The following is an 18,228-nucleotide window of genomic DNA, read 5'->3' on the forward strand; positions in this document are numbered from 1 at the left end:
TATATTCTTTTGTTTACTGTGGCGTAGTATTCCAGTGTTTGGTATAAACTGCTATATGTAAACATTGAGGTTGCTTCCAGTATTTTACTCTTACAATTAATTTGTGTCATAATGAATAACTTTGATTTTTAAAAATGTTTTCCTGTGTTTTACATATATCTTGTTCAGTTTGCTTCTGAGTATTATATTTTGTTGTCGTATTTGGTGTTTTATCTTCCATTGCATCTTCTAACTGGTTATTGATGAAGGCTGTTGATTATTGTGCACATTGTTACATAGTCGTGGAGATATTAGAGTAGTATAGATATAACTTTGTTGCCAACCTTATTGAGAATGCTGCTGGCATTTCCTTGTGGAGTAAGGTGTTGCTATTCATGAGTGAGATTAGTCTCTAGTTTACATTTTTTTGTGCTGTATTTATCTGGTTTAGGTGTCAGTGTTTTTTTTTTAAGATTTATTATTTATTTATTTTTTTAAATTTTATTTTTGTTCTTTTATTTTTGGTTGCGTTGGGTCTTCATTGCTGTGTGCGGACTTTCTCTAATTGCGGCAAGCGGGGGCTACTCTTCGTTGCGGTGCGCGGGCTTCTCATTGTGGTGGCTTCTCTTGCTGTGGAACACAGGCTCTAGGCACGCAGGCTTCAGTAGTTGTGGCACGCGGGCTCAGTCGTTGTGGCTTGCGGGCTCTAGAGCACAGGCTCAGTAGTTGTGGCGCATGGGCTTAGTTGCTCCGTGGCATGTGGGATCTTCCCAGACCAAGGCCCGAACCCGTGTCCCCTGCATTGGCAGGCGGATTCTTAACCACTGCACCACCAGCGAAGTCCCTATTTATTTATTTTTATTTTATTTATTTTTGGCTCGGGTCTTAGTTGCAGCATGCAGGCTCTTCATTGTGGCATGTGGGATCTTTCATTGCGGCATGCTGGCTCTTCGTTGTGGTGCACAGGCTTCTCTCTAGTTGTGATGTGTGGGTTTTCTCTTCTCTAGTTGTGGCACACAGGCTCCAGGGCATGTGGGCTCTGTAGTTTGCGGCACGTGGGCTCTAGTTGGGGCGCGCAGGCTTAGTTGCCCCGCGGCATGTGGGGTCCCAGGGATCGAACCCAACCTGCATTGGAAAGCAGATTCTTTATCACTGTACCACCAGGGAAGTCCCTAGGTGTCAGTGTTATATGTGCTTCATAAAAAGAAGTGAATTTCTTTTTCATTTCCTTTGCTCTGGAACAATTTAAGTATAATTGGGATTATCTAGTCTTTGAAGGTCTAATAGATCTCCTGTAAGATTCTGATTGTAAATTGAACAGTAGAATTTGTTGGAGAAAATTCTCATGATGTGAAGTTTAAGGATTTCTTAAAAAATTTTTACGTTGGGTTATATGTCACAATTGTAAGTATAAACAATACGCTAATCAGAACTCCATCTAAAACCAATCCCCTTTCTGGAGATTCTTTTTAACTGGAATTTTGCAAATGACATTGACATATAAAAGAATATCTGCCAAGATTGGAATCATTCTGTATTAGTGGAAGCAAAGCTATTCCAGAATGTTGCCCCCCTTTTTTTCCTATAGAACATGCTAATAGAGGCCAGGTGGATAACACAAAGGGATGAGATCAACTGGGTACCAGGTACTAGGGAGTGGTGGGGACTTTGGCACATTGGAGGGCAGCTGTTTTCTAGGTCCTGACCAAGTGTTACTTGTCAGCAAAATCTCACGAATGTGAGCCTCAAGTTGTCGGATCTCCACATTTATCAAGAGGGGCTGAGAAATCCAGACTCTTGTGTGTGAAAACTTATGATTTTTAAGACTTGGCAGTTAGTCCAAAAATTAAAAACACAGTGTAGGCAAAGCATAACACAGTTGTAAAAATGTGACCTCATCAGTTCCCCTGAGGCCACGTGGGTGGTGTTGTTTTAAAGCTATGAGCAGGCTGTCTTAGCTGGGTCTGCTGTTCAACTTTAAGTTGTGAAGAGGATCTGTGAGGTGTGTTAGACCCACCAAGGCTGTGCAGAGATGCTGCTTGTTCTGTTCTGGAAATATGATGGAGAGAGAAAGAGATAGCTTGGCTTGCTAAATAAAGCTGCGTGTGGGTATTGGTCCCTCGGAGCAAGGTCGTTAACGGTCAGATGTGGTGCCTCTGTGGAGCCTCCCGTAGTTGGCACCCTTGGGGGTGGTGTCTGGTGGGGACTAGTGAGGCGCCAGCCCGCTTTTGCTTGGGGATGACTCAGTCCTCCCTGCCCCCTTCCCCCCCCACCCCCCAGCTCCCCGCCATCCAGTTCCTAGCTGGTGTGTTTCCTCCTTTCACTTCCTGTCTTGCTATTGCCTTTATGCATTGTGCTTACCATAGTCCCTCACCCTAGTGAGATCCTGCCATCCCACGAAGCTCTGTGACTGAAGGCCCAGCTGTCAGTGTTCACTCAATGTTTGCACGGCTGTTTTGACGAGTTTCCTAGTAACGGCCCTGTTAATTTCAGTCAGAAAGACTAATGGAGTGCCTTTTTCTGGGGGAAAAATGTGCTTCCTTCAGCCCATTGGTGGCTCTGATCTCTGACCTCACTGCTTCCTGGGATATTCTTATATAGAGACTTTTGGCTTCTGCTGTCAGTATCACGCATTCCTAATTATTTGTGCTACTTCATGAGTAATTCCAAGGTCTGCTTTGGATTACTTACTGAAAGTGGATGATAAAACTTGAGCTAAGATTTCCCATTCCTTTCTTGTAATTTCCAGATGCCTGCATTAGTGCTTTGTAGAGAATTTGTTCTTTGCCGTCAAGCTGGTTTAAGTCTAGAATCTGACTTTGAATGTGGACCAAGTGGAACCCACTTGGCCTCTCGGGGGATTATTTAGAATTAATAAAATCAGGAATGGGACACTTTTTTTTTACTACACATGTGCCTGAAGTATGAATTGTTAGCTGAAGGAACTTTTATGTGCTACAGTTTGTCTACAGAATTGGGAACTTAAGGGCTTTATTGATTACGGTTAAGCACTTTTATTGAAAAGAACAATATTTGTAGCTAAGTAGCTGTGTCCAAGCTGAGATGTTTCTTCTCACTTGATCCCACAGTGAAGTCAGTATACAGTGACAACTTGTTTCCATAGCGGCGGAATCTGTTTTCAAAAACACAAGGCTATGATTTCACGGTAGGTTCAGTGCACATTGAGAAGCTCATATGGAAATGGAAATGAAGCTTTCTTCAAAACACAATTTAAGGACTTCCCTGGTGGCGCAGTGGTTAAGAATCCGCCTGCCAATGCAGGGGACACGGGTTCGAGCCCTGGTTCGGGAAGATCCCACATTTCCTTCTCATTTCCTAATATGACAGATGACTCAGTGGAAATCCATTGTACTTTATGTCACCACAATTATCGTGGTGACTAGCCTATCGTGTAGTTGTGGTTAAGATAGAACAGTTGGGTTGGTTGTGTTCAGTAGGTTTGAGCATAAAGGGTGAATCATTTAATTCATTCTACACTTGACTTTTACTATGTTCCAGGCACTGGGGACACAACAGTGAACAAAACAGACAGGGTAAGTCTTTATTTTACTCAGTTTCTGCCAATACTATAAGAGGTATGGAATTTAAATTATGTGTGCTTGAACTTTTTATAAAGCCTGATTGTAGGAAAGTGCCTGTTGAAATAGGGCCCCCATTTCCCCAGAAGGTTAACCTCCGCTTCTGGGGAGTTTTCTCAGAGGTCTGAGCAGAGGTGTGATTTATTGAGCATTTACTAAGGGCTTAGAGGACATTTGACTTTAGTGTATTATCTCCTTTAATCCCCATGAGAGCCCTGCATCGTTAGGTACTATTATTATTTCCCATCTTATAGATGAGAAAACTGAGGCTTGTAGATAACTTCTACAAGTTTAACTAACTGACCTGCCCAACATCCCATAGTGACTAATGGTGACTGTGTCTTTCTGTCCCCAGAGGGGTGAACTTGTAGTGGATATGCTTTAGGAAATGGCATTTGAACCTCTGTGGCCATGGTGAGGAAATGCACTCATATCCAGGCTGTTTAAACATGTGGGCTGGTAGGACGGTGCAGGGGTGCTGAAGCGTGGAGAGGTGAGGGCTCGATTGTCGTGCTGGGGGACAGCCAAGGACCTAATAAGGAGGGGTAACAGGACTGTTGGGTGTAGTTCTGTGGATGGGAAAAGGGTGCCTGCGGAGATGAAATTCTACTGGAAATACTCTTCAATTATATTTGTATGTGTCTCATTTTCACTAAAACAGAGACACTATATTCTATACCCTGTTTTGTGACCTGCCTTTTCCCACTCAGGCTATCCCGAGTACCTTTTCTTGGCTTCCATGGGTTTCTCTGCAGCATCATTAGAAATGGGACATGTACAGACCTGTTATATGGATGGACCATGTTTTATTTCATTGAAATCCGTATTATTAGACATTTTTTATTTTCCAGTGTTTCACTGTGATGCAGTGCTGGAAGAGGAAAGTTCAATCTCTGTGCACCATTATGATTTTTCCTTAGGAAATAATTGTAGAAGTGGAACTGCTTTTTTTTTCTTTTTTTTTTTTTTAAATAAATTTATTTATTTATGGCTGCGTTGGGTCTTCATTGCTGGACGCTGGCTTTTCTCTAGTTGCAGCGAGCAGGGGCTACTCTTCCTGTGGTGCACAGACTTCTCATTGCGGTGGCTTCTCTTGTGGAGCACGGGCTCTAGGTGCGTGGGCTTCAGTAGTTGTGGCTCGCGGGCTCTAGAGCACAGGCTCAGTAATTGTGGTACATGGGCCTAGTAGCTCCGTGGCATGTGGGATCTTCCTGGACCAGGGCCCGAACCCGTGTCCCCTGCATTGGCAGGTGGATTCTTAAGCACTGAGCCACCAGGAAGCCCCAAGTGGAACTGCTTTTGATGCGTACTCCCGGGTGTGAGCGACCTCCTTACCCACATGGTCAGAGGCACAGGTTATAACTAGGGGGAAAAGGTGTGCATGTGGGATAGATAACAAGTGAGTATCTCATACTTGTTTTTATTTTCATTTCTCTGATTACTTGTGATTTTTCTCCTGAAAACTATTATTGAATTTTCTCTCATAATGATTCCTACATGAGTATTTTTAGTGGGGAGGTTAACATTTTTCAGTGTAAAATGATCTTCATGGTTTCTTTGAAAGCATTTGTCTTGAAATCGACATTCCCTTATAATCTTAAAATTTTCTTTTTCATGTAGGATTGCTCTTTTTTATGTCCCAACTGGTTTTGAAAATTTTAGATCTACATAAGTGGTAAGAGAAGAATACCGTGAACTAAGTTGATGTTGTCGTTATGCATTTATTGGCGGGTTTGCCACGTGCTGAGGCATTAAACACATTTGGGTTCAACACCGGCCCCGCCTCTAGGTTCTTGGGACTGTGGGGTGTTGCCTCCAGCCCGGTTTCCCCATCGGCAACTGGAGGAGGGCCATGACGCAGGCCTGCAGGCTGCTCTGAGTTTTAGGTCAGCATTCCCTGAGGTAATGTACCCGGGCCTGGCTGGGCTCACGGGAAGCATTCGTGTTCTTTTCCTTGTTGGAGTCATTATGATTTTTTAAAAGCCAGACTCCACCTGGGGAGTGAGTGCAGTAAAAGCCGGGACCCAAGAAGGGGTCCCGTACAGAGAACTGTTCTCTTCCCCTCTCTTCCTCTCTCACCCTTGCCCCGCATTCCCGGGCCTCTTCCTCACTCTGGTTATTATATTACCTTTATCCTTGAGCATGACAGCTCCGCAGCCACTGTTCTGGATGGGTGAGGTTTTATCACTAACAGGCCTCATGTACTTGCCTTCCCCGTGGATCCCGACTTGCTCTTTCCCCCCGTTTCTTGCTCCCCAGAGACCCCACACCCCTTCGAAGTGTGGGCTGCAGGGCTTCCTCATTTAAGACATCTGAGTCTTCTCAGGGAAAGTTTTCCTCTTCAGAGCAACTGCTTTCCAGCCTGGAATCACAGAGATTTCCAACAAGCCACCCCACAGGGATTTGGGATGAGCTTCCCACTCCTGCTACCCTGCCCGGCTTTAGCCAGCCTCTAGGGTTCCTCCCTGGACCTGGGAATGTGGAGAGGACTCCGGTGCAGATCTGGGTTTTCTGATGGGGGTTTGAATTGGGGCAGGGAGCATATGGGCCAGGATGCTCCACCAAGAACCACCTCCAGCCTGCCTGCCACCTGCCAGGCTGGCCTTACACACTCTGGCTGGCAGAATGAAATGTCCAGAGGCTGCGATTTGTCCCGACTTGGTTTGGGAGCACAGAGCGGCTCTGTCGGCCTGGTATGCTGGGGAGGCTTGTCTGCAGAGGACCGTGCTGTAGTTATGGTTCCTACACTGGCTTGTGCTACACGGTGCTCCCTGAATGTCTTGTTCAGCTTTTAGGGTCCCTTAGGTGACTCAGGTCTCTTAGGTCTGCGCTGGGCTTGGGCCAGCTGCTCTCACTGAACTCGCTTTGTGCTGCAAGACACATGAAGGTTCCGTTGGGGATGGAAGAGGAGAGGCAGGCTGTCAGTGAGGCTCTACAGCTCAGCCTCACAGCGAGGTCTCCTTTCCCTGGAGAGGGAGCTATTTATGGCACGTTATAAATCTGCTGCTGCCAGCCGGAGAGACAGGGACTGTTACGTAAGGCTGTCAGAGCGTGCCACCTTTTTATTCTCCTTTCTTCCTTATTCTGGGAGAGGGCACTGGGCTTACAGAAGGCAGCGTGGCTGGGCACATCTGTGCTCTGGGTTGTAGCAGAATTATTTTTGGAAACCGGGGAATTTGGTCACATGACACTTTTCATTCAGTGAGACCTGACCGATGAAATGGATTTGTCCTTACTTCGTAGGCATCTGCAGGGGGCCGTGCCTTGTATTGGTGGGTTTGCTTCTGTCCTCAGCACAGTTTAGAAAGAGAAGGCTGAGTTATGGGACTAAGCTGAGTCAGAGGCATTTTTCTCCACTTGACTTGAGTGATGGAAATTTTCTTTGAGTGATTCTTGATTTAAAAAGAAAACTTGGAGGGATTCACCTTCAGAGCTAGAGAACAGTATGGCCTTAAGAATGGCATTTATTGGGCTTCCCTGGTGGCGCAGTGGTTGAGAGTCTGCCTGCCGATGCAGGGGACACGGGTTCGCGCCCCGGTCCGGGAAGATCCCACATGCCGCGCAGCTGCTGGGCCTGTGAGCCGTGGCCGCTGAGCCTGCGCGTCCGGAGCCTGTGTTCCGCGGTGGGAGAGGCCACAACAGTGAGAGGCCCGCGCACCGCAAAAAAATACAAAAAAAAAAGAAGAATGGCATTTATCTCACACATGTATGTTGGTGTACATGGGTGCTTGTGTGTGCCTGGCCATGAGAGCATGGGAGAGAGAGAGCAAGGGCGGAAAGACACATGTGAGGGCACCGCACTCGTCTTGGGCGCACATGATGGGAGCACTGACGCACCTGTCTGGTGCACGGGTCAGGGGCACGTGATGGGTGCACCTGATGGGGGTGTGCACGTGACGGGCACACCCCTATCAGGTGTCCGGGTCAGGCAGACGTGACAGACACAAGTGACAGGCTCAGGTGTTGGGCATATGTGACGGGCACACCCGTGCAGCCCCCATTCCGTGCTCAGGTTCTTCCCTTCAGTCATCCTGGTGGAAACCTTGACAGTATCTGCCTTAGTCTCCAGCTGTCCTGGCCTCTTCTTTTTTAGGGACCCTCAGGCGTGCTCATAGGACTTCACGGAGGGCCCTGATTGCCGTCCTGGAGACCATATGGCGTCTCCTTTCCCGTGCCTTTGGTTACCTCATGTGGCTCTGACTTTCTGGTTGTAGTTGCTGATATCAGCTCTTCCAAGTATTCTTCCTCAATCTGTGGGTGGTCACACATGCCGTCTCCCAAGATGCTCCTTCCTTTTGCAGCAAGGTGTAGCAGTAGTTGAAATTTTTGAGTAAATAAGAAATGCTTCCAATCATTATCTGAGATGCTTCTGCCATTATCTGAGAGAAAACTTGGAGCAAGCCGCTTAACCTTTTCCCACCTCACAGAATGAGAACGGTTCTTCCAAGCTATGGCATAGATTTATTTTACGGGACAAATGGCGTCACGCGTGTGAAAGCCCACAGAGAGCGTCATCCTGTAGGGCCAGTGGCTGCTTCTTGGCGGCCCTGCTCTTTCCTGACACTGTCGCTGCAAAACTGCAACTCGTCTCCTCCTCCTCCAGCTGTTCAACTCTTACATGATATTTTCTACTCCTTAGCCCCTTGTCCCATTGGCCAGAAAAGTCAGATGAAGTGGGGAGTGATATGATGGAGAAGTAGGGGAGGAGAAGACCTGCACAGTCGCCCATCAGCTGTCCGCCAGCCCAACATGGCCCTGGAGGTCAGATCCCCATCTTTGGGCTGTTTGGGGTGTGCATATTTCTTATACGGGCTTGAGTGGTCTCAGTGGGGTCTTCGCTTTGAGTTCCTTTGCCTCTGTTATGGCAAGAGCATTGTTTTAAGAGACAGTGGCTAGATGCAGGAGAATGATCATTGGTCAAGGACCCAATGAAATATCTGATTCTCCACTGGACTTCGAACAACTTTAAGCACATAAGCACAATACACTCAGAACCGTAATACAGCAACATCTTTGGAGCCATTCAAATCTAGGTTCACATCCTGGGCGAGTAATTTAATCTCTCTGAGCCTGTTTTCTCTTCTGTAAAAAGCAGGTACGGATATTACTTTATAGGTTGTGATCCTTAAAGGAGATCATGCATGTAAATGAACAAGCCCAGTGCCAGACCTGTAGTTCGTTTTGCAAGGAGTGCTGGGGCTCTCTGCACTTTGAAAAAGCACATGTTCGTCTTATCACCATGTAAGCAGGCAGCCGTTTGCTCAGAGAAGTAGTTGTAAGATAGCATCAAAGCAAATAGCCCTGGCCAGAGAGGGGGGAACCCTGGTGCCAGTCATGCCTCAGTCAAGATCCTTTGCAAGCGAGTCGGCCTCAAGCAGGTATCACGGTTCTGGGGTGCTCACCCTGATTTCAAATGGCTCTTTTCCTTTAGGACTATCCACAGCCTGCAAGTTCCTTGGCCTCATGTGATTATTCCTAAGATAGAAACAATGTGGTGAAAAAGTGCCTCTATCGCATGTCCAGGTGCTAAATGCTTGTGATCCCTAAGGCAGGTCTCCAGACTTTTGATTCGGTCTCAGGCCTGCCGTCCTAGGCCTGGCAGGCCATTTCCTTTCATTGTGTCTGCTTCTTCCGGCAGCTTGTCAACCATTGGTGGTACCTACATTTTATAGATGAGACGTTTTGGAACCTGACCCGGGACTGCAGTCAGTAGGGGGTGGCTGGGCTGGGACTAAACCCAGTCCTGTGTGGTACCCATCATTGGATCTGAGTCATCTTGCTCTGGGGCTGAAAGGGCCTGGGAGGCTGTGGGCTGACTGTGGTCTGCCTTCTCACTAGGCTTGGGGCTATTGGGGGCTTCTAAAGCATACTGTGCCTTTAGAACCGAAGGCCCTTGTGGGCGGCAAAATTCTGAAGTTGTTCTCTCAAGACTCCTGTCGCCTGGTTCGCCAGTCAAGTAATGATCTAGGTACTGCTATGAGGGGACTCTGCAGATTGAATTAAGGCTATTGGTCACATGACTTTTAAGATAGGGAGATTGTCCTGGATTATCTGAAGTGTAATCACGTGAGCCCTTAAAAACAGAAAAGGACAGAAGAGGAGACTAGAAAGATGCAGCAGAAGGAGAAGATTGAGTGTGTGAAGGATTCGACATGCCTTTGCTGGCTCTGAGATGTAGGGGTCTCATGCAGGGACTGGAGAGAGGCCTCTAGGAGCCCGTGGAAAGCAGGGGAAGGAACACGGGCAGCCTCTAGGAACAGAGACCAGCCCCCGGCTGACAGCCAGCATGGAAGTATGGTCTTCAGTCCTGCAACCACAAGTAACTGATTTCTGCCAACAACCTGAATAAACCTGGATACGGATTTTTCCCCGGAGCTCCAGGACGGAGCGCAGCCCTGCTGACGCCTCCACTGGAGCCCGGCGAGGCTCGTGTCAGACTGCTAACCTATAGGACTGTGACTTGAAAAATGACTATTTCAAGCCACTAAATTTGTGGCAGTTTGTCACAATAGCAATAGAGGGCTCATATGATCCTGGAGAACAATTTGTCCCTTTTTGAAAACTTTTGCTGCACTGGGACCTGTTTGTTCAGAATTGCTGAACTGTGACAGTAAGTCAGTCCCCCAGATGCATTGGCTGCCTCTGCCCCCCAAACATAAACCTTGAAAGCTCAGGCACCTGGCTGACCATGGAGGGGGTCACCCAGCACGGGCTTCTCCTTGTCACCTGTTGGGCCGCCAACCCCGAAGCTCTGTTCTGGTTTTCTCCTGACAACCTCTGAGTTTGTCCTGGAGGAAGCGCCTCCTTTAGCCCTTGGGAAACAGGTGATCTGTGTTCACAAAGGGCAGCTCTGTCTGCACAGTGTCCCTTGGCTCTCCTGCCAGAAGTTGCCTACACGTGGGTGGCAGAGGGTTCATGCTAATAGCACTGGGGCAGCGGGGGAAGGGCTGACTAGGACACAGAAGCCCTCCTGCAGCTCCACCTGCCTGCACTTGGGGTTCCTGGCATGGCTTATCTGCAAGGCCACTGGCTTTTTGTTGCTCATTCAGTCTCTTCTTTGTTCAGATGGGGTGGCTGAGGCCCAGAGGAGTGACACCATCCCCTCAGTGTCACACAGCTCTTGGAGTTTTTGCTCAGGTTCTGAGCCACGAAAATCCCATGCTGGAGAGGAAGAAGATTGTGCACACATGTATTCTGTCAGCAGCAAACTGGGTCAGGCTTGAGCAGCTTGGTCAGTACTCTTTGACAGCCTAGGGGCTGGAATCTTGATCACGAGTTGAGGAGAAGAGTGAGGCACCGGACCTGGGCCAAGGGCCCCAGGCGAGAGGCAGGAGATCCCTCTCAGCTCAAATGCAAAACAGCCTGCCTCCTTCTGTACTATTTCCTGCTTCTTTTCCTGGCACCTCTTTTGCTGAAAATTTGACCAGGTTGCAGAATTTCTCACTCCTCTGCGAAGAAAAATCTCTCCTTCCCAAAGGCTCCCCAAGCAGAATCGAGTAAGACAGAGGTGCTTTCATCTCTCAGGGCCGTCCACTCTCACTTTGCTTAAGCCTCGTTTGTTCCCTCTGCCTGAAAGAAGCCTTTTGCTTGGTGTGCCAGGGTTGGCCAGAGCCAGAGAGCATCCAGGGCTGTGGCTGCTTTGTTCCTGAACCCCGTGTGAAGCCTTGGAAATGCCTGCGTACATTAGAGTGAGGGGCAGTAACCAGGTGCCAAGGATCGTTTTCCCATGGGGTTCCCATCACTTATCTCAGTTCAGACCTGGATTCCCCCTCTTGCTGGCTCTGTGACCTTTGGAAAGTTACTGAACCTCTCTGAGCATTCTTGTCCTCAGCTGTAAAATGGAACTGGTAACAGTACTCAGCTAAGAGAGAGGTGACCCAGCGGCAGGTGGTAGAAGTTAGAGGTTCCAAAGCACTTGACATAGTATCTGGCGCACACCGTAAGTCTCAACAAAAGTTGATACTGTTAAGATTTTACAGTTGTGCACTGCCTTACAGAATACTGGTATGGGAAATTGTGAAAATTTAGGAACTTGCAAGGGTCACTTCTCTTAGACAGTAAATGAATCATTTTGAGGGGGAGGTGACCACTTTGAGAGTGTGTGAACTTGGAGGGTTGCTGTGTGCTTAGCACTGTGCTGGGTACTTTATTTGCATCTGTGTCCATAATCAGTTTAGCAGTCTGAGAGGTGTGGGTATTATTACCTCAGAGAGGAGGAAACTGAGGCTGGAGACCTACAGGAACTCATCTCTCTCCTCTTCACCCCAAACGATGTTTTGGGGTCGTTGGGGCCATGTGCTAGGCGGTCTCTCCTACAGTGGATGCTTGCCTCCTCTGCGAGTCTGATCAGATGCCTGGCTCTGTTTATTTCTGATCCTTGAGCTGTTAGAGATCCTGAGTTATCAGCAGAAAAAATGCGTTATGAATAAAAACACTGATAAACAGTTGTCCTAGGAAACTGAGTCCTTACGGTGTCCTTCTCAGCACCACTCAGCACTCCACGGTCCCTGGGTCTCCTCAGAGGGTACCTGCTGTGACTCTTTCTTCTAGAAACTGGGTGAGGGACTTGCAACCCAGATTCTGAGTGGTCTATAAATGAGGCTTCCTGATTCCTGAATTATTGTATATGGATGATCTTACACGTTTAATAGTGACATCACTTTTGGCATATGTTGATCTGTATTGGAAAGGATGAAGTGAGGTTCATTTGAAGCCATTCTGAAGGGCCCATGGGAGGTGGTCTGCATCCCTGGAACACCTCAGGAGTGTTTCAGAAAGTTTCCCTATTGATTTCTGTGAATCTTCAGGGTTAGCTGTGTGTAATTTGGGAGTTTTGACCCTTTGGTTCCTGTATGGATCATAGAATTACAGCTTCGTAGCTTCAGAAAATCCTCAAGTCATTTGGACCAAACCCCTTGTTTCATTCATTATTATTTATTCTGCAGACATTTACTCAGTAACTAACAGGTGCTAGGGCCAGCCCATGCTTTCAAGGAGCTCCCACAGCCTTTGGGAGAGATGAGTCCTGGACAGGGGGTGATGAAGGTATGGAGGTTTGCCAAATACAGAGAAGCTTTCCCCAAAGTCTGTTCCATGAAATAAATGCCATGGGACCAGGTATCCTGTGGCAAAAGGTTTCATGATATAATAGGTTTGGAAATGTTGGCATATGAATATTGGCGGAGAGTCCAGAAAGGTGCCTGATTCTGAGAGTCTGGAAATTATACTTTCAATGATAATGATTATTTTGAGAATATGATATGTACCTGGCATGGATGTAAGTGCCTTATGTGGATAATCTTATTTTATAAAATCCAGTGATTTGGGCGGGCCATAATTTATAAACTGCTTTTGTATTGATAGACATTTAGATTATTTCCCACTAGATTTTTACTTCAAGAAGGGTTTCTCAGTGTAGTGGAATATTATCCAGCCTTTAAAAAGGAATGAAATTCTGACATGCTGCAACATGGATGAACCTTGAGGACATTATGCTAAGTGATAAGCCAGTCACTAAAAGACAAATACAGTAGGATCCCTCTTATAGGAGGCACTTAGAATAGTGAGTTCATAGAGATACAGATAGACAGCATACTGGTGGCTGCCCCAGGCTGGCAGGAGCGGAAATGGGGAATTATTGGTTAACGGATACAGAGTTTCATTTCTGCAAGATGCAAAGTGTTCTGGAGATGGGTTGTGCAACAGTGTGAATGTACTTAACGCTCCTGAGCTTAAAGATGGTTAAGATGGTACATTTTATGTTATGTGTTTGTTTTTAACCACAATAAAACAAAAATACTGTTGTGGCAAAAAAGTCATATGGTGAGAATTAAAATTCACAAATCATGGGATACGATGGACCTCAAGTTGGTATGCATGTGAATGCTGAATATACACATCTGTGTGCTTAATTATTTTAATTGGGGTTTGAGATGAAAAAAAATCAATTGGAGTCGTTCTGTTCTACTTTAAAAAAAAAAAAAAGAGGGCTTCTCAAGCTTTTGAAGGCTTCGCCAGTTGATGCCCATAAAAAGTGGACTTTGGACTTGAATGTGGTTGCTTGAGTTCCCTTTGAGGCTTGAGTGAGCATGGGCTGGTGTCTCCAAAGTTTGTTTTTTTGAGAAAATGTTTGCACTTACTTGAACTATTTGGCTATGTTTCTGAGTTAGTGTGTGAGAGCTGTAAGTTGAAGCAAAGGTACTAGGAGGAGGGACAGTAGTGATTTGGGGCTGGTGATCGGGATTTAGGCCAACTCCCTCATTTTATAGAAAACGAAAGCAAAAGTTGTAAAATCCATGATTGAAGTTCTCTTTAAGAAATCTTTATGTTTTTGACCCTTTGTTTTAAAAACCACATTGATTGGTGGGGACAGATGGTTACTAGACTTACGGTGATCATTTCATAATGTATGCAAATGTCAAATCACTATGTAGTACACCTGAAACTAACAGAATGTGGTATGTCCATAATATCTCAATAAAAAAAAACCCTATTGATTTCAGGGGGACAATGGCATTTTGCAAAGGGAGAAACTATTTCAAACTCCTGTGTAAGGATCATATAGACTGCGTCGAGGTACAGATTAAAGAAAATTCGAATGAGGGTTCAATCCATTAATGAGTTTTCAAAACCTTTTAGAGCCCATGTTCATTACCTACCATTTCTCTGTGTAGAGCATCCTTCCACGCTGATCAATTCATATCTGCTCTGAGACTTCCTTTTTGCAGCTGCAGAGTTCACGTCTCTGTGGCTGCACTGTAATTGGCTCCATCCTCTCTGTTACGTGTTAGCTTGTCTTAGCCTTTCACTGTGATAAGCACCCTTGGTCTGTGCATCCTCAGGCCAAAAAGCCACATGCATTTAGCCAAGCTGTCCTTCTGAATTTATTACCCCTCTCTCCACTATAAATTTCTTAAAAGTCTTATCAGGGCTTCCCTGGTGGCACAGTGGTTGAGAGTCCGCCTGCCGCTTCAGGGGACACGAGTTCATGCCCCGGTCCGGGAAGATCCCACATGCCGTGGAGCGGCTTGACCTGTGAGCCATGGCTGCTGAGCCTGCGCGTCCGGAGCCTGTGCTCCGCAACGGGAGAGGCCACAGCGGTGAGAGGCCCGCGTACCGCAAAAAAAAAAAAAAAAAAGTCGTATCAAATTGAGCATTGTTATAATTTTTAAATCTTTGTCAGTCTGATAAAGAGATTTTTTTGAGTCACAATTAATGCTCCTGAAAACGTTTGGTGTGTGTTTGTATACTTCTTTTTGGGGGAGGGGAGAGAATCTTCATATCCTTTGCCCATTTTTCTTCTTCTAGGCTTCAGGTTTGTGAATAACGTGTATTAATTTTAAGTGTCCCTGGTTTAATTTCACTGCCGTACCTACTTCAGCTTGTCTTCCCCACCTCTGAGTTCTTTTTGTCCATCTATTTAATAGTGATAGCTCACCAGGTGTGGTCCGAGTACCTGCAGCTGCTTGGGAAGAGTGGGGTCGTTATGTCTTTAAATATCTCAGAGTACCCTATAACAATAGCTTAATTGGTTCCCTTCTGGAAGGTCTTCTAGTCCACCCCCAGGCCTCTGCTGCCTAGAATATTTTGGGAGTTCTTCTTGAGAATTCCAGGCTTTTCCTTACTGGGCGGCTTCTCCGTCTGTCTGTACTTGAATCTCTGAGGAGATGTCGATACAATTCCTGTTTTTTATCTCTGGTTCCCTATCACTTTTCACCAGGGACGTACAGGCTCCCGCACCTCTTCCTACTTTATTTTTTATTTTTTTGCGGTACGCGGGCCTCTCACTGTTGTGGCCTCTCCTGTTGCGGAGCACAGGCTCCAGACGCACAGGCTCAGTGGCCATGGCTCACGGGCCCAGCCGCTTCGCGGCATGTGGGATCTTCCCGGACCGGGGCACGAACCCGTGTCCCCTGCATCGGCAGGCGGACTCTCAACCACTGCGCCACCAGGGAAGCCCACCTCTTCCTACTTTATATTTGTGTGTTCATTTTAGTGGGGACAGGGAGTTTATCACCATTTACAATAGGAACTCTTAGTGTATTTTGGTAAATAACTTAATATTGAGGGCTGTAGTTTCCCTTCATCACTGACTACACCATGTTGAGTAAATCTCTGTTAACTTTCCTCTTTTTTCTCTTTTTTTCTTATTAGAAAAAAATGAACTGTAAATATATCATTACTAGAACAATAATTCTCAAACTTTCTTGGTCCCAAGAAAATGATTGAGGATCCCAAAGAGCTTTTGTTCATGTGTGTCACCTTGATTTACATATATTGTATTAGAAATCAAAACAGAAAAATTTAAACCACAAGGATTCAGAAGTACACATTCCCTTCGTTAACCTTCAGAACAAAGGTATCATCACACATCATGGAAGTCTCTGGAGAGCTCCATTGTACCATCTATGAGAGAATGATAGTGAAAGTACCTACGAAAATCATTTTGACCTTGCAGACCGTTTAAACTGGTCTCAGGGAACCCCAGGAGTTCTCAGGCCACACTTTGAGAACTGTCCTGCTAAAGAATGTTTCTCAGGCTTTCTGTCTTGTTCATGATGGTCATGTTTGGCATTTTTTCTGGGTATATGTATGCATACCCACAGTATGTGGTATGTGGAGGTGGGCTGGGAGGAAAGGGGCCATGGCTGAATTGAAAGTTAATGTCTAAGGCAGTAGCGCTCTCCTGAAATGTGTGGAGACATCTCTTGCATGTAGGTTTGCTGTTACTGGAACCAAGTGGGGTTCTCAGTAGCCTCTGCCATGCACCATCCCTTTTCTAGCAGGTATTTTTTAGGCCCATCCAGATTTTATGCAGGGGTGTAGACCCTGGGTCAGGCTGATATTGCTGGAATGGCCCCTATAGAGAGTGACCTGCTAGTCCCCAGACCCTTAACCTGCTGCCCTTGGATTCCTGAGACCCTATGAATGGGATGATTTTCCTGAACCTGCGTGTGTTTTTTTGGCATACGGTCTGTAGTTTACATCATATTCTTAAAGAAGTCTTCTAATTTCATGCTGTAGCTTAAGGTTGGGGCATGCCTTAAAGCTCTTGGAGAGTTGAGAATATACGGTGGTTGGAAAGGGTTTAAGAGAGATATCACATCTTACATAATTCAATAAACAAAAAAAAGATGCCTTTTTTTTAGAGGGATGCATGTCTTCCCCAGGATGCTCATGCATAGCTCTTCCCACACTCCATGTGGCTGCCAGGTGACCTGGGTATGCTCATTTCAGGGTAGGTGTCATCATTTTAGCTGTGGTCCAGTCTGTTGATTTGCTTAGAGCTGCTTCAAGACAGGTTTCAGTTAGTAAATGAAGCCACACACTCTGTATTTTGTTCTGTACTGGTACCTGATTGGTTGAATGCAACTTCACTTGCAATTCTTTTATCGAAACTGAAGAATTCAATTGGAAGTACCTTGGCTTGAAGGAAACAAAATTTACAGTCTGATCCCACATCATCTCGGGGTCCTTATTCTCTGAAGATTCTGTTCTTTTTTTTCAGAGACTCTAAGTCACTGAGCTCCTCTCTCTGGATTGTCCCGTAGACTCCCCGTGAGGAACCGCTGCTGGTGTGCCAGACCTCCTGGGGGCCGTCTGCCCGACTGCCACTGACTCCGGCAGCGGGGTCCCCGATGGCAGTGGGCACCTCCCCGTGAAACCTGCCAAGCTGGACGCCACAGCTCTGCACGACGACACTTTGGCCAACTCCGTGCCCCCTTCGGAGGCGTGCAACCATGCAGTCCTAGGCTGCAGCCCGGGCATCCCTGAGGAACACTATGTAAGCGAGGCTGTGGAAGATGCTCCCGGCTGCAGAGGGTACCGGGATGCCTGCACCATCACTGGTAAGGGTGTCTCTCCCTGCCAGGGACGGGGGAAGTCAGTGAGGACCGGGGAAGGGTGGGGCCGAAGGAGTGGGTCTGGGGGAGGGATGTGGAGAGTGGGGAGGGACTACCAAAGTGCAAAGAGTCTGAGCTTTGGGATCATGAGACTGGCCATCCAGAACTGACTTGTCTGAGATGAAGACAGCACCTCATAGAACTGTCGTGAAGGTTAAAGACGGGATCACTGAACCTTGAGCAGCGTCCCTGGCCCGTAGCGGGGCTCAGTGTAGTTTGGCCCCTTGCCCCTCTCTCTGAGGCTCAGTTTCTTCAGACATAAGATAGGTGTAATGGAAATAACATGCCATGATGCTGTGCGCTGCAGCAGTGGGGAACTCCCTGCAGCGCCCTTTGTACACTGTCAAGTTTTGCACAGACAAAAACTTTGTCTAGTTTTCTCAGTCATGCCTTCCCAGTGTCTTGAGAACAGGGCGCTCACCCCCCAGCGCACTGGCAACATCTGCTATTCAGGCACATTGTAACGGAGCCCTCGCTTGTGTCTTTCCTCAAGGGATCATTGAGACAACTGCTTGGAGCCAGCACAGGAGGGGGCTTTGAGTGGGAATGGTGTGTAGTTTTTCCTGGTTCTCTCTCCAGTTAGGCATTGAGGGCCCCCAGCCCCACCCCATGTCAAGGGCTTCCTGGGTGTGAGGGGCTTGGAGGTGCCGGGATCCCAGCCGAATGCCTGGGTGCTGAACCCCTGAGCTCCCGATTGCACCAGGGGCCTCCCCTCCACTTGTGCACTAAATCCTACCGCTGCTTGCCTG

The 18,228-nt window shown here is 46.9% G+C and overlaps 2 protein-coding genes across 5 annotated transcripts in view; both read left to right on the top strand.

Annotated features, from left to right (window-relative positions):
- LOC309813801 (uncharacterized protein) overlaps positions 1–17,255 on the top strand; it is a gene marked incomplete at its 5' end in the record, with an annotated part of 58,183 nt that extends 40,928 nt beyond the window's left edge. The window contains one exon of the mRNA XM_082638939.1: positions 17,129–17,255. Within this exon, the coding sequence (XP_082495065.1) occupies positions 17,129–17,195 (67 nt within the window). The 3' untranslated portion in view covers positions 17,196–17,255. The remainder of the gene's footprint in view (positions 1–17,128) is intronic.
- A 55-nt stretch (positions 17,256–17,310) lies between these two features.
- TRAK1 (trafficking kinesin protein 1) overlaps positions 17,311–18,228 on the top strand; it is a 106,347-nt gene continuing 105,429 nt past the window's right edge. For all 4 annotated transcript variants that reach the window (XM_082638159.1, XM_082638160.1, XM_082638148.1 and 1 more), the window contains exon 1: positions 17,311–17,425. The gene's annotated coding sequence lies outside the window, so the exon portion shown is untranslated. The remainder of the gene's footprint in view (positions 17,426–18,228) is intronic.

The sequence above is a fragment of the Mesoplodon mirus genome, assembly GCF_964341445.2.
Source record: "Mesoplodon mirus genome assembly, chromosome: 12".
In the NCBI taxonomy this organism is placed as follows: domain Eukaryota; kingdom Metazoa; phylum Chordata; class Mammalia; order Artiodactyla; family Ziphiidae; genus Mesoplodon; species Mesoplodon mirus.